At 40.0% G+C, this 16,354-nt stretch overlaps 1 protein-coding gene across 4 annotated transcripts in view; it reads right to left on the bottom strand.

Moving 5' to 3' along the window:
* SYNCRIP (synaptotagmin binding cytoplasmic RNA interacting protein) overlaps nucleotides 1-15,822 on the bottom strand; it is a 22,077-nt gene extending 6,255 nt beyond the window's left edge. For 2 of the 4 annotated variants that reach the window (XM_015812860.1, XM_015812861.1), the window contains exons 1-10: nucleotides 15,679-15,719; nucleotides 14,091-14,250; nucleotides 13,333-13,451; nucleotides 13,109-13,216; nucleotides 11,497-11,610; nucleotides 11,229-11,405; nucleotides 7,705-7,840; nucleotides 6,483-6,688; nucleotides 3,786-3,935; nucleotides 2,598-2,719 (exon numbers count right to left, since the gene is read on the bottom strand). In XM_015812860.1, coding sequence (XP_015668346.1) covers nucleotides 2,598-2,719; nucleotides 3,786-3,935; nucleotides 6,483-6,688; nucleotides 7,705-7,840; nucleotides 11,229-11,405; nucleotides 11,497-11,610; nucleotides 13,109-13,216; nucleotides 13,333-13,451; nucleotides 14,091-14,238 — 1,280 coding nt within the window. In that variant the 5' untranslated portion in view covers nucleotides 14,239-14,250; nucleotides 15,679-15,719. Of the gene's footprint in view, nucleotides 1-2,597; nucleotides 2,720-3,785; nucleotides 3,936-6,482; nucleotides 6,689-7,704; nucleotides 7,841-11,228; nucleotides 11,406-11,496; nucleotides 11,611-13,108; nucleotides 13,217-13,332; nucleotides 13,452-14,090; nucleotides 14,251-15,678 lie in introns of all 4 variants that reach the window. The other 2 variants (XM_015812862.2, XM_015812863.2) reach the window with 2 other exon arrangements.
* Between the last annotated feature and the right edge of the window lie 532 nt (nucleotides 15,823-16,354).

Below are 16,354 nucleotides of genomic sequence, written 5' to 3'. Positions count from 1 at the left end.
AAATTCACGTTAAGATTATTTGAATACTTCCACAACTGAGTTCATGGGATATAACCCTGTTTATACTGTCTAAACTAAGAACCATTCAATTTCTTGAACAGAAATCATAATGGATTCTATTTTACAAGCCCTTAAATTTTGGGGCATTATTATCCTCAAACCCTTAAGGTTCTAACATAACTACAAGTTACAGCTAATTTGCATACTCTCCTCCCCCAAAATCAGTGCAGGTTATTAAGCTTGACATTACATGACCTTGACTTGTGACTTCCTGCCAGGTTCCCCATTGACTTTTTGACAGAATTTGGTTGAATCACACAGTAGTTAAGCAAATCTGGCTTACCCACTGACAACCTGGTCACAAATTATGATTATATGGGATGCTGCAACCTTCAAAATGTATACTGGCTGCAAAGTATCCTAATCACAATCATGTGATAACTGCATTGGCTGCAAGTTTGAGTACCAGTCATAAACCTATTTTTTCAGTGCTGTATAACTTTAAACAGTCACTTAACTAGACATTTGGTAAGTGAGGATTACCTGTATATTTGCAGTATAGTAACTGTGGTGCAACCTATATTAATTTTTATACTTGCATAACAGGAGTCATCATCATTTTTATTATTACTATTTAAAAATAAAACAAAACTGGAATTTTCACATTCAGGAATAACCAGAAGAATTATTATATATTAGAAAGACAAAATATACCAGAAGAATTGGGGGTTTGGTGTGGAAAGACAAAAAAAGGAGGGGAGGACCGTTGAGAAATTGGTACATAGTTTTAATTTTGGGTACATGATGAATAACCATTACCTCCCCTACTTTCTCTTTTCCCCCACACTATAAATTATCTCTAATTGGGTAATTTGTTAAAATTCTAATTAGATCTAATTTGACAATAAAAAAGAAGCAAGTGTAGATGGGGGACAGACAACAGGCTATTAACTGAACCCTGGCAAGACCAAATGACTTTGGGTTCATGGAGCTTAGTTCTGAATGGGGCTACCCCACCTCAGACAGACCCGGTTCATAACCTGGGGTTTCTCCTGGACTTGCAACTCCTGCTGGAAGAGCAAGTGGCAGTCATGGCTTTGCAGAACTTTGATTGGTGAGCCAGTTGCATCCTTTCCTAGGTCAGGAGTCCCTGCGTTCAGTCATTCAAGCCCTAGTCATGGGGCTACCTATGAAGAGCATTAGAAGGTTTAACTAGTGCACAGTGCGGCAGCATGGGCAGTTCTTGAGGTCCCTAAGATGACACGTTACACCACTACTATGTGAGCTGCACTGGCTGCTGGTCTGCTTCCAGATACAATTCAAAGTGCTGGTTATTATCATTAAACCCCTGAATGGCATGGATTCAGGCTACTTAAGGAACTCTCTTACCCCACTAGGAGTGGTTCGCCACACTAGCACTGGCAGAGAAGGTATGCTGTGGGCCCTATTGGTCAAGGAATTCCAGCTCGCAGGGTGCAGGAGAAGGGCCTTCTCTGCCATGGTTCCTGCTCTATAGGACATCTTACCCCTTGAGGTAAGATTGGCTCCCACCTTTCTGTCCTTCCCCAAGAGCCTGGAGACCTGGCTCTACTAGATGGCCTGTGGCTCTAACGAGGGAACATCACATTGGTGATGGTTGTTGAATTAAGAGGCAATCCTACCTCCCCCCCCCCTGTTCCCTCCCTCCCTATCTTTTAACTATATCTTGATTTGGATTTCCATTTTTATCCTTTTAAAGAAATGTGTTAGGTTTTTAATGTTTTAATTATGGAAGCTGCCCAGAATCGTTTGCTATGAGATGGGTGGCGAATAAATACTACTGTCTCTGAAAGACAGTAGTATTTAATCACATCCATTGATGGAGCTGCAGTTAGGCTATCACGGCTCTATATAAGAATGGCAGCTTATATTTTAAAAAATACATGCTGCCCACAAATATTTTCACATCGATAAAGGAGTTCATGCTGATTTTTCTAACCAGAAATGCATTGATCATACATTCCTCTACTCTATGTTTTATTCAACTAGCCGACAGAAATGTTCTTTAATTCTTTGTGAAGTTTGACTCCAGAATATTGCTTTCTATGATTTAGCAGGTTTTTCTCAGGACCAATGTATCAATTACTGCTCATGATTAATAAAGGCAGTATGTAAGAGTAAAATGAAGGAACAAGATAATGAACAGGCCTTTTTAGGAACATTAAGACATCCTCATGGTCAACTGTTTATCACTGCTGTTTTTAGTATTTTCACCTATTCCTATATTATTTCTTTTGGGGAGGGGAAAGAATTTTCACTTGATCACATCTAACTGAGATAATCCTCATACAAGATGGGATTCTAGTTTATCAATAGGTATTAATCTGTTAACACAGTTATTCTCTCTCTACTATCAATAAATCAAAAGGCCAGCACTTATATTCTAGGAAAAGCATGCATTAAAAAGGCGATATTACTGACAGCTGTCATCATAGAGTTCAAGTATACGTATATTTTCTTTCACATTATAACCATTAACAGGTACATTATGCTTTAACACAAGAATTCTACGTATAAAGTAGTGGTAAATGTATCAAAATCATGCTTTCCATCCTTACATTTGATTTTTGGCAGCTTGTCTCTGTGCTTTCCGTTCTTTCCTTTTCTGATCTGGTGGCTTTGCAAACACAATTTCTATATTTTCTCCTTCTAAATCTTTGCCATTCATTCCTTCCATAGCCTATAAAGAATATAATTTGTAATCATTTTTACCAAAGTAATCTTACAAATATAGCACACAAATTATAAGTACAGTAGGAAAAATACCAATGGTACTATGTAGAACAGAGCCCCCCCCCAATCTTTTAGGCACCAGGGGCCGGTTCTGTGGGGAGAGGTTTTCCCGCGGACCGGAGGGGGCGTGGTTTCGTGTGCTGCCTACATCCCATGGATAGGGCTTCACCCGGTTTCTGGCATGCCTTGGCCTGGTGTCGGTCCACAGATTGGGGGTTGGGGACTCCTGATGTAGAACACACAAGATCACCTCTTCTCTCACTAAAGGCCGTGTCAGTCTATTTCTTAATTTTTCAATGTGTAATATTTAGAAATATTCTCTGCAACCATGAAAACCAAGAATGAACATTAGGAGCAGAATTTCAGTATATTCTGGAATGAATACTAACAAAGGTCATGGTATCCACACTTCATACTTTAATTCATATTTTTTCTTTATAGAAATTGACACTAGCGTAAAATCTGAAGCAAACTGATTTACTTAGTATAATTTACTTGAATTTACTTGTTTACTGTCTTGGCAACAGTTGCTCGTTTGCTCATTCTCAACAATTCTTCAGATTATTCATTAGAACAATGAGAACTAACGGCTTTAAACTGGCACACTACTGAGAGGATAATTAAATCTTCCCTTATTTCTTAGTAACAAACAGAACCCAAACCTGACAACATAAAATTGTAGCATAAATTTTAAGTTTATGGAAGATTTCTGAAGAAATTGCCACCAAGAGTCTCTTAATGATTGTAGGCTAATATCAATGTGATAAATACCTGAGAGCTAGTTTCGTGTGGTAGATAAGGTATTTGGCTAGATACCAGGAGACCACAAATACTAGTTCTGCCTTACACATGAAAGGCAGTTGGGGAACTATGGGATAGTTGTGCCCTCTCAGACCAAACCCACTTACTTAGTTATAGTGGCAAAACCAGAAAATGTATGCCACTTTGAATTCACAAAATCTAAATCTAAATACAAATCTACTAAATAAATGAAACTGGGAATAAAAACATACCTTTACAGCACCATCACGTTCATCAAAATGAATAAAAGCATAATCTTTTAGCTTTTTCACCCTCTCCAGTTTTCCAAACTGACTAAAAGCCTTTTCTAGTATTTCTTCTGTGACTGAATTTGCAAGATTCCGTACAAATAACACTTTCACCTAAAACAAAGCATCACATTAGTTTACAGCGTTACCAGTATATTATTGCAAACAATAAAACAAGCATATATACTAGATAAAGATAAGATTTTTCAAAAAGTAATTGTGATTTGGTTAAGTCATAACTGGACACAAACCAAAATTAATTTACAAATAATTTTCTTATCTGGACTACTGCAATGCACTCTATGAGGGCTATCCTTGAAGAGCATTGGTCAGCATTGGTCAGGATATGGCAACTTAATATAGTTTTCTGTACACTGTGATATTCCTATGTAACACCATTACTGTGTGAGCTGCACTGGCTTCAGTGCATTCAATTCAAGCTACTTGCTATCACCTTGAAAGCCCTACACAGCAAGGATCAAATTACTTGCAGGATTTCCTGTCTCTGATGGTTTACAGTACACGTAGTTCTCTGTTCAAAGTTATGATAATGCTGAACAAATGGTACTCATGCCTGGCCCTTCGTAGCAGCACCTCCCCCACAAGTCACATTAGTTTTCACTAACATGAAATTTTTTACCTAGGCCTTTTGGCAAGGGAAAATAAGACCTTTGCTTCATTCCATCCAGTCTTGTCATTCTTACCAACCTTTTTTCCCTTTTGTTTTTTTTTGGGGGGGAGGGCCGTGATAGCTCAGCAGTTAAGAGACTGGGCTTGTCAGCTAGAAAGCCAGCAGCCCAGGTTCGAAACCCGAGCGCCATGCAATGGAGGGAATGCCTGTCTTCGTTCCAGCTCCTGCCCACCTAGCAGTTTGAAAGCATGCAAACAGATAGGCACCACTTCAGTGGCCACATGACTGGAAATATCTTTGGACAGCGCTGGCTCAATGGCCTTAAAACGGAGTTGAGCACTATCTTCTATAGTCGGCAATGACTAGCAAAGTAAAATCCGCAGGGACTCTTTTATCTTTTTTTCTTCGTTTTATTGTCATTTCTTTGTTCAATTTGTTATGAGCTACCCAGAGAAAGGAGTTGGGCAGCATACATATTTAATAAATATTTTTTATTTTATCAATTTATTATTAATGGAGCTAAGGCAGAGGTCCCCAATCTTTTGGGCACCAAGGACCGGTTCCGTGGAGAAAGGTTTTTCCACGGACCGGAGAGTGCATGGTTTTGTGTGCTGCCTGCATCCTGCAAATGGGGCTTTGCTTGTTTGTGCGGCCCGGTTGCTGGCATGCTGCGGCCCAGTACTGGTCCACGGACTGGGGGGCTGGGGAGTCCTGAGCTAAGGTTCAACAGCTACAACAGAAATGTGAAGATATTATTTGCTTCAGCAAAGTCCCAAACTGATTAGGTGCATGATCCTGAAATAAAAGTGGAACTTAACATCAGTAATTAACAAAAGCCCCACCAGTCACAGGTGTAGAATTTAGTGCATCATTATTTAGATAAATGAAGATATTAAGGCTGAACAAAATAGTAGTTTCTCACTGAGACCAAACAAGTTTAAGTCACTCTCTGAATCTGTGCCAGTTATGACTATTCAGCTCACCAGTCTAGCTTGATGCATGCCCAATCCACTCAGGATTGAAGTAAATTTCAAGGTAACAATGTCTAAGTAATGAACTCTTAAAATACAAAATTCCTCTTTTTATCCCAAACCTATCAATACTATTAGTCTCAACAATTTGGATATAAACATGACTCTACAAGGAGGAGTATTTGCTTCTTTTAAAAGTCACTCGACAGAGTCAATGGACTTGTGAAGACAATACTGGAGCTTTAGAAGGAAATAACACATCCAGGAGAACAACAAATCTTTTCACCAAGTCAAATGCCATTAATGAAGAAGAGCCTTTCTATAAATAAAAGGTAAGCCCAGGATTCAAATCTATCATTTCTATACAAATTAACTAAGTTTCCTGAAAAACCCATAATTGCTAATGCTGAGTCTGAGCCGGTGACGAATCCCTGTAGCTTGTGTTCACTGAAAAGCTTGCTGTAACCCTTGCTCAGAAAAATCAAGGGAGGTAACCAAAGAAAACAGATCACATTGAGAATATAACATAAGAAAATAAACAGAAATTTAAGAACATAAAGTGACAATACTGAATGCTATGCTGTGAGACTTCACTGCCATAGCAAAAACGGGAATGGTGGAAGGTTGACAAAGGGTCCCCCACATTAAAAAATGTATGCGCACACACCTTTTGGCAGGGTCACACCCTGTAGAAAAAATAAAGAAACCTAGTGAACACTGTTTTATCAATGAATTAAGATACTATGAGGTCGAATAAGAAAAGGGCTTAGGGAATATTTCATATTCCAAGGATGAAAATATTTTTATGACATACTGTTAATTATCAAAACTAAAGTATGAAACAGCATTACAGGAGTAACCAATAGTTACTGGAAACTTCTATGAAAACAGATTATAAAATTTGTATAAATTATTTTGTGTAAAACATCCCATTCAGAGCAGGGGCAGTAAATGTTAAATTGGCTATTTTATAGAACAGAATGTATATTTGTGAGTCACAATCTCACAAATCAGCAGAAACAAATGCATGCTATTTTCATTACCCCTGTAAATGTTTACCTTTGCCATCACTTCAGGATCTGGATCTTCTATGGGGTCAGCCCATTCAACTGTAACAACATTACCCCAAACTTTCACTTTTCCACTCATTAACCTACGCCTGGCTTGAGCGGCTGTTTTGTGATCTTCATATTCAAGGAAACAAAAGCCTCTGTTCTTTTTTTTGTCGTCAGGTTGGTGATACAATATTACATCTGTGAGACCCTCTGAAATTGAAGCCAGTCATATACATTTAACTGAAGCATTAATTATAAGTAGAGTATAACAGTTATTAAAAATAAAAAATGACATTGTTTTAATAGCTAGCTTTAACCATTTCCCTTTTATATTTGTTCAATATATTTGCTGCCAAATGGAGACATGTAAGAGTATTACTCGAAGGTACCAGGAGTTTTTATTGTGCTTGTGTTTTTTTAAAAAAAGTTTTGTTTTGTAATATGCCCAGTGTTGTGGTTCATAGTATTGACACCTATATTAATCTTTTATAACTGTTCCTCTCTGCAAAATATACATGCAGAACTATAAAGAAACTGAATTTCCCATCTAAGCTATTGTTTAACAAAGAGAATCAGCTCCAATTTCAAAGGACAAAAGATTAGAGTTCATGCACAAAGCACTTAAATGGGTTTGGACATGGAACCTAATGAAACAGTTAAATCAATAAATATGGTATTTATGTCACACTAAACCAAGTTGGTATACAAGACCACGGAAAAGAAGTTGCTGTGATGTCATGAAATGTTCATCTTCTAAATCAGGCGTGTCCAAACCACAGCCCATAGGCCGCATGCAGTTACACAAGATCTTTTAATATGATGTGATTTATATACATTAACTATGTTACATATTTTATATGTGGTTCAAGACAATTCCTCTTCATTCAATGCGGCTCATGCAAGCAAAAAGATTGGCCAACCATGTTCTAAATGCTTTACAGCTTTTATGACAAGAAAGAACAAAATGTCCCCTCTAAAATGGTGGCTGTTCCAATAGCCAACCAACTCCACTGCCAGAGCATGCAATGTAAATGCTGAAATAAAACTGGGAATGATCTCTCAAACTTCAGCTTCTTAAACAATTCCCATCACTCTCTCTTTGACTTTATCCTTTATGATCTCAGTTTACAATGTCATCATCATCCAACATCAGCCGAAAGATGGTGATTCAAGTTCATCACAGATCACTTTAATAGCAATTACATTACTAGCACTGAGCAACTTACCTGTTACTTTGCTAAATTCTTCTACAATTTGCTCCTTGGTTTTACTCTTAGGTATAGAGCCAACAAAAAGCCTATTATTGGCCACAGAGATACATACTCCAATGTGTTTTCCAGAACGAATTTCATGATTGTTATACTAAAAGAAAAAGTTATATAACAAATTACTCTTGCACCCATTATACTTGATAAGTTTGGCTCATATGCTTAAGGGTCTTGAATGTTGTCCAACTCTTTCTCTTACGTGATAATTTGTTCTCAATTGTACAGACCATCAGAGGACCTTTAGTTACATTTAAGAATGAAGGTACTAAGAACACTAACGACAAAGAATTGTGAGGGAATGTAAAGACTAATAACTCTAGCACAGAATAAACTCCAGTCTACAAACTATTATTAATACAGGTCAAACAATCTATTATTAATACAGGTCAAACAAAAAACTTCCGAAATGCATTTATAACAAGCAGATACATGGGAAAAAATGCAGGGCAATCTTGACCTCAAAACATGGAAAATCTGATACCATCTAATAGTGGCCATCCACATCTGCTGGAACAAGGAAAATACCAAGTGGAATCTGAACAGAGTTAACCTGCCCCTCCTGACTTCCAAAAAGTATGACACTTAGCAACAGACCAAACATTAGCTTATGCTGCAGTAGGATTCCTACCTATTTAAGCTACATTTCATCTAAAGTAAAACACAGGCATTCTTCTGAATGAATGAACAATGAATGAAAGAAAAAGAGCCAGTTTGGTATAGTTAAGTTGTTGCCTAGACCTCCTAGTCATGAAAGCCAGATGGGCAACTTTGGGCCAATCTCTCAGCTAACCTACATGGCAGGGGTCCTGTTGTGAAGAAAAATAGGAGGTGGGACTATTAGGTATGTTCTCTGCCTTGGATGGATACTTAGTAATTTTTTATGTTTTAGTAACTAGATACCTCATTTCCACTGTCAACGGAGGAGGATTAATCTAAAGTTAGAGACAGACTTCATAAACTCACAGGAACCAATGACACATAACGTGATCATGATTAATATTAATTCTTGCTTAGTTCAGGTGGAATTTTCTTACTAGTTTTTAAATAGAGCTCAGTGGGTTTATTTAGGGCTGGCTAATGCTTAGATCAGGGGTGTCAAACTGCCGGCCCGTGGGCCGGATGCATCATGCCGAAACCGCCCCCACCTCATTGCTGGCAATGGAAAAAAAGTTGTGATATGTTGCAACACATCATGTGATGTTGCGAGTTTGACACCCCTGGCTTAGATGGAAAATAATAGAAAAATCCCACATGAAAGGAAAAAAACCCAGAAGGCAACAGTAACAATTCACTCCCATATTGTTGTCAAGAGAACTAACTACATGGTTTTCACCAGAAAGCTCACGTTTTTACTTTTCAGTGTAAATTCCAGAGATTAGGTGGCATGACATAATTCACAAGGAACAATATACAAGTAGTCCTCAACTTATGATGTAATTGAGACTGGAATTATGTTTGCACATCATGTGGTTCTTAAACTGGTCATCATGTGACTAATCAATTTTATGACATTTTTTGGTGATAGTTGTTAAGCAAACCCATTGTCTGCAGTGGGTGTTTTTTCCTGGAAACTGGAAGGCCAGATTTCTGCAAAAAAGGGTCATAAATTGCAGTCACGTGACTGTGGGATGCTGCAAACAGCCATAAATATGGGCTGATTGCCAAGCACCCCAAATGCTAATCACGTGACAGGTGGCCATAGGAATTTTGAATCTAGGTCTTAAGTGCCTTTGGGTGGGGGAGATCATAACGGTGATCAAAAAACTGTAATTTAAAAGTAGCAGAAGTAACTCTAATAGTAATGTAAGTAGTGAGGAACGATTAGACATCAATTAGAAAATGAAATGCAATTCTAAGTCTTAATTTTTATTACAAATGAGAATAGGATTCCTAGAGTACTTAAGTCAAACATAATATTTTGTTCTCAATTGGTTTACTTTATGCTTTTTATACACAAAATATGTTATAGATCTGTGTACAAAATTTTCCTGCAGTAGATCCTAAAAGAGAACATTCCAGAAAACACCAGAGACATGTTAGACCCAATAAATGTAATTGTTGGTCCTTCTCTAATCAAAATACTTTTTCTGTTGTTGGAACTAACAAATCCCATGAATAAAGCACCAGAAGTATTTTTCCCCATACTCAAATTCCATGCTTCCAATGTAACACCAAATAATATGTGCCACCAACCACTCAAATCTGAAGCACCCAAGCTTCTATAGAATTCTATCACTTCCTAGAAAATTCCACGGCAACATAAAAGTCAATGTTTCTTTTACCAGAGAATAAAGCATATTTCTCGCCTAACCATGGTCAAATACTAATTGGATTGTATAACTTTGCATAAAGGACAGAAAACAGCAGCACTATTTAAAGTTATGCAAAAAGGAAAGGTTACATTTAGTAGGACCTTTAACATGTTCACCAATATTTTCACTATTCTGTTGGAAAATTGGTATATGCTTAAATTTACTAATGATCAGTCATGGCACTAGAGAAAAATACTAGTCAGTTTTACCTAATATACAATTTTAACACATTCCTGTAGTTTCTATACCAGTTATATAGAAATGTAACACATTTACTATAAAATAAGCCCAACTGAATTCGTTTCTAAGCAAGCTACTTCTCAGATAGTAAAATGCATATACTGTGTTTTCCCGAAAGTAAGACCTACCCCGAAAATAAGCCCTAGCTTGATTGGGGGGGCTAATATAAGCCCTACCCCCAAAATAAGCTCTAGTTTTGGGGCGAGGCACACACCTAAAAATCAAGCTAGGGCAAGGGTGGGAGGTGGAGCTGCCCCATGTGCCCCACACCCACTTACCTTGCAGCCAAGCCTCTCCTCGCCGGCCCACTTCTTCTGCAGCGTCTTCCACAGCCAGGCTTCCATTTTTTCAGTCACAGGTCTTTCCGGAAGGCCTCTGCAGCAGAGAACAGAGCTATGGATTGAATCTATAGCTCGATACTCTGCTGTATAGGCCTTCCGGAAAGGCCAGCCTGCAAAATGCAGGCCGGAATGCAGCTGCTCCTTCGGCTGCAGAAGAAATGGACCAGCTGGGCAGGGCTGCCGGTGCCAGAGTAAGACACTCCATGAAAATAAGATCTGGTGCCTCTTTTGGAGGTAAAAAAAAAAAAAAAAAAGACCTGGTCTTATTTTGGGGAAACATGGTATTACTGAAAGCTAGAGTGGGATAAATATTGCCCTCTTTAAAAATAATCTGTCATTCCTGGCTTAATATACATTACCTTTAAATAGCTGTATAGCAAAAATACCACACACTGAGTATTACAAATAGAAATGATAAAAGTCTTAAGCTTTAATATGTTCAGTAGCAATATATAGAATTCTGAAAGCCACTAGGTTTAATAATGAATTCCATTCTATACAACATAAGCAGAAGATTAAGACTTTTTTACACAATTAGGAATCACAGCAATTGATTTTAAATTCTCACAGAAAATATGAAAAAACTTACCAATTTAACAGCTTCCTGAGCTGCCTCTTTGTTACAAAAAGTGACAAAAGCATATCCCCTGTTTAGACCTGTCAGGGGATCCATCATTAAGCGGAGATCCCAAATAGGTCCAGCTTTTTCAAATAATGGAACAAGTTCATCCTCAAACAAATCCCTTGGAATTTTACCCACAAATATCTGCAACAATAAACCAAACACATTTTTTTTCAAAAACTGAGATTTAAACAGAGAAACATATTATATTCTCCCCAAATGTTGCATCTCTTACTTCAGTGCCAACAGAAGGCTGTTGTCCTGAATAGACACACTCTGGTGGAGGGCCACCATACTTCCTCTGTCCAGTTGTCACATCAAGTGTATAACCCGTTCTCTCCAAAAGAGCCTTCAAAGAGAGTTATAAAACAAGTACAATCAATTAATGAATAGTAACAAAATATTCCATTAATATAGAGGTATTTATTCTGTAGGTTCTCCAACCTATGTAAAAAGTCTCCCTTAAACCTAGCTTTCCTATTGGGTCATGCAACTGATATGTCAAGTGCGTGTATCTAGCTAATCTAATATCAGAACATAAACCACCTGAGTAAGAACCAATGTAAAGCCAAAAGTAAAATTTTCTCAGCTTTCTAATCTCAAATCTTTTATACAAAGTTCCCCAATTGCTTGTAAAACATCTGAGAACTTGGATTGTGAAAGAAATAATATAACATCTAAAGAAATAATTCTTGCGGATGCCATTTTTTTTCTGCAGAACTAAACTACTAGATGTCTACATGTGTCATCTTACAGTACCCTTCTTCAATTGCCAGTTACAATTCTATATCTTTAGATTCTGGGAGATTTAATTTATGAATCAAAAGATGAAAGATACAGAATCCTTCTTTCAGAGAAATGAAGTTAAGAGAACATGGGTTTCTGGCACAACTGAAGCAGTATGTAGTGCAAGAAAAGTTGCTGTAACTTGTTATGGAACAACATTTTCACTTTCCCTCAAAGGAATTGATAATTGGATGGATATATGATAGAGGCATGCATCCCTTAGACATTATTAAAGACTTCATCCCCTGCAAGCACATACATTTCAATTTCATTCAACAGTATAACTTAGTAATGGAGTAATTAGGAAGGGAAAAAATGGAACCCAAAATAAGAATAAAACAAAAATTAAAAAGTCAAAGGAATGGATCCATACTACGTGTAAATGTCATGTTCAAATTATTTAATCATTTCATTGAGCATTTTACTCTGGGTTTATTCATGACACTAAGAATACTTTTTATAATTTTTCCTGCTAGAACCAGCTGAGATATTTGTGAGATATATTAAAGAGATTCAAGATCAGTGAGGCATATGCTGTTCATTAACTGCTAAAAACTTAGCAATACTGGACTATTTGTACTATCAGGTTGTGTTAAAGTCACAACTGCTGGTTTATACATCAAACCTCAGGTTACACTGCCAATGAAGTGGCACTAAAATTTTATGAAGTCCTTTATATCAGTTATTCATATATCATCCAAAAGCAAGATATAAATAAATCCTTCAAATTATACTGCCATCATAAAGTGTAAAAAGATCAGTACAGAATGCAGATTATACTGTCCTAGTGTTATTTTAGGTTCCTGAAGTACATTATCAATGGCACCTCCCTTAACAGATATAAAAGAAAAACTGGATTTATATGGAAGATTACATGGTAAAATGCACAAGAGACTGCTACTAATATGTATTCCAAATATAAAAACTGAATTGATAATCAGCACTGTAGGTAATATTATGTTTTGAATGACATGAATCTTCAGCGAAAAAAAAACACCCTGTGGTTGTATTCATACTATTATAGCGCCATTGGCTTAAGATAAAGTTTCTTAAAAACATACCTTGATTTTTGCCTCATCTGGTCCTTTGTTGGCATCTGGCACTTTGGTCCCTTGTTTTTCTCGTTGTCTATATGTTTTCATGACGCCACATAAAAAGGCACTTTTGTTCTAAAAATAAATATGGATTGAAAAAAATGTGAACTAAATTTAATCAGTCGAAAATCAAGCACTTTCTGTATATATGCTGAAATAAATTAAACAGAAATACTTCCATGGTACATTACCTGAACATGAGAGAGATCACTGTCTTTAAATTGTTGAAGCACTGCCAGTGCACCTTCTTCATTAAATTCCTTTAAAGCTTCAATAGCTCTTTCATCTAAATCACTGTGAGCAACTAGTCCTAGAAAAAGAAATATTTTATTCAAGGATGTCTCACTTGACTATTATGATATTTGGAAATAAATCTTCTCAAATTAATTACTAGTTATTAATTGCGATGTTGGGGATTTTTCACATACTAAAATGCCAAAAACATTTTCTATTTTATTCCTACTGGAACTTGAATATTTAAGAAATTCTAGAAAAACTTATTGGATCTGAGTAATACTTTTTTGTTCCTAAAACTAACTGATGAAAACTTTCAACCATTCTACTGCACTTCAAAACTATGCTTCAGGACATAAATGAAAACACTGTACTGCCACTACACCCAGGTATCCAAGCAGTGAATCAGAAAGAAGAGACATACAATTACTACTTCACTACACAGTCCTCCAAAGACACACAACTATAGTCCAGTATGACCTATTCCTAAGGGTTTATATTCCAACTGCTTGCCCTCACCACCACCCCTTCACTCAATGCCAAAGGCTACTCTAAACTAATAGAAACATTGCATATTGATATTGATCACCCAAAAAATTTAAAAAAACTGCAGTCCCCATACTTTTTTGTTTGGAAACCACAAAAAGTTGCTATTTTAGCCCAAAGCAAGGAAAGTCCAATAGAAAATAGTGAATTTGCAAGTTTTACATCTTACCTGCAACGTAAATTTCATCTAGTTTTTCAGCAACTTTCTGTGGTAAACCAGCATCAAGCAATGTCTGGAAATGCTCAGAATGGGCAACTGCAGCAGTAGTATCCATGGGCTCTTCAGTACCATTCCCATTAACATGTTCAGAAGCCATGTTTCCAGATATCTGTTCAAACGCAATAAGCAATAATTAAGCTAGAGACCTTAAAAGCCAAACAATTCGGGTGTCAATATATGCAGCTGCCTACAAGGATACTTGCCGAGTTTAATCCATTTTCCCTACCGCTTCTGCAATCAGAAAGCTTGCAATCTTTTCTTTTTTTCCCAAATGAAAGAACCTATAGTGCAAAGCAATATCCTGAAACCACTGCCAAAAACTCTCTGACTCACGTCTCTCTCTCTCTCTGAAGCACGCCCTAGAAAGCTCCGAAGAAGTTGTAACCAGAACAAGCAGCAAACGGCGGGGGGAAAACGGGTAGACACCACCGCCACACAGCCATCCACTCTACCTCCTTTCGCCCTAGCTGCTCTCTACTACCTCTCTCACGAGACCCGTTCCTTGCCTACATTCAAGATGCATCGTCCTCTCTGACAGGGCCTAAAGCCGCCAGGCCGAAGGAACAAAGCGCTCTCTAATCCGCGCCCAAATCGAGGTGGCTGCGGCGGCTGCCGCCATAAGTCTGAGAGAAGAAACACGTGCTCGGCGCGTTCAAATGTCTTACAACTTCCTCCAGCGACCGACTTCCCTTCCCCCCCCACCCCCGGAAAAGCAGCCTTTCCCTCTCACCCCCCCTCTTTTTTTTTCCCTCCGGGAGAAGAATTGCAACACCGCGAGCCCTATTTCGCCACGCGGATTGGGGGTGGGGGTGGTGTGGAAGGAGAAAGCCGAGAGAGAAGGTAAGAGAAGAAAATGAGCGCTCGACATCTGTCCGGCTCTTCCCTCCTCCCACCCCGGAACAATGCATACAAATCACAGCTCCTCTGCCGCCGCCGCCGCCGCCGCCCCGCCATGCGCTTCCAACTCCTGAGCGGAGAGTTCGCGCTCCCAGGCGGACAGCTTCTCTCCGCCGGCCCACCCGTTACGTGACCCCCGAGGGGCAGGCGACAGCCCCAACCCCACCGCCACATCGGCGGCGGCGGCGGCGCCGGGAGTCCCTGCCCTGCTCCTTCCTTCCCACCCCACCCCACCGGCGCCTCGTGGCCAATGAATGGCGCTGGCGCCGGGACAATGAGGCGCTCCGAGCCTGATCGAGGGCGGGCAGAGGCAGGCAAGCACGCGGAAGGGGTCCCGCTTCCACGCCATGCCTTCGGCCTAGCGTAGCCCCCAGCCAGGAGTCCCGAATGCCTTGCAGGCGGTGGCGGCGGCGGCGGCGGCACTCGCTGCACTGGACAGGCCGCTGGCTCAAGCCGTCCTCTTTGTTTAAGCCCCGCTCCATTTTTGGCGAAGGCCGGCTGCCTCCGGGCGCCTTTCCCCTCGCGGTGTCTCCAGCCCGTGCCCGCCGCCTCCTCCTCCCCGGGAGTTTTTCGGGGTCTCCTTTTTTCATGCCTGACTCCCCTCCCTCCCTCCGCCTGACAATCCCTGGCGGCGGCTGACCTGTGTGGGCGAGCGGCGGGGGTGATGAATGGTGAGCGAAAGAGCTCCGGAGGGGGTGGTGGGGGCGCAGTGAAGGAGCTGCCCCTTCTCCGCTCCCTCAGCGTGTCCGGAGAATGTGCAGGAGCCTGCGTAAAATGGCGGCCGCTCGAGCGCTCACGCCGCTGCTGGCACCAGCCAACCCCAGCCCCCTTCCACTCGGCTCAGGCAGGGAGGGGAGAGGCGAGGAGGAGGAGGAGGAGGAGGCGGCGCCGCGCGCGCGCTGGCGCAGCCCCAACGCCGGGGTCTCCCGAGCCGCTCCACAAGGGTTATTGCCCCGCCTGCTGCTGGGGAGCCGAGCTCGGAAGCAGGCGGAAACCAAGCAGCCGGCGCACGCGCGGCTAGGATACATCCCTCGCGGAGCACGTTGCGTAGGAAGTTCATCCTCCTCTTTTGACAGGCACCCGGTGGAGGCTGGAAGGTTGGGAGCCTTAACGGGATTCCCCCGAGATCCTGAGCACTCCCTGGTGCAAATGAATGGTAATTTTATTCTCAGCTGCTTTTGTGACAGGCTCATTTGCCTGTGTGTGGGGGTAATGAATCTTTGTATGGCTTTGTGTTGTATTGCCGAGATCATGAATAAGAATACTAATTACCATAGGTGGCATATAAATATTGGAAAAATTCAATACTGCGGTTA

This window comes from Protobothrops mucrosquamatus, unplaced genomic scaffold (assembly GCF_001527695.2).
Source record: "Protobothrops mucrosquamatus isolate PMUCROS unplaced genomic scaffold, P.Mucros_1.0 scaffold114, whole genome shotgun sequence".
Taxonomy (NCBI): Eukaryota; Metazoa; Chordata; class Lepidosauria; order Squamata; family Viperidae; genus Protobothrops; species Protobothrops mucrosquamatus.
The sequence above is the reverse complement of the archived record's forward strand: the minus strand, read 5'-3'. Positions and strand labels throughout refer to the sequence as shown.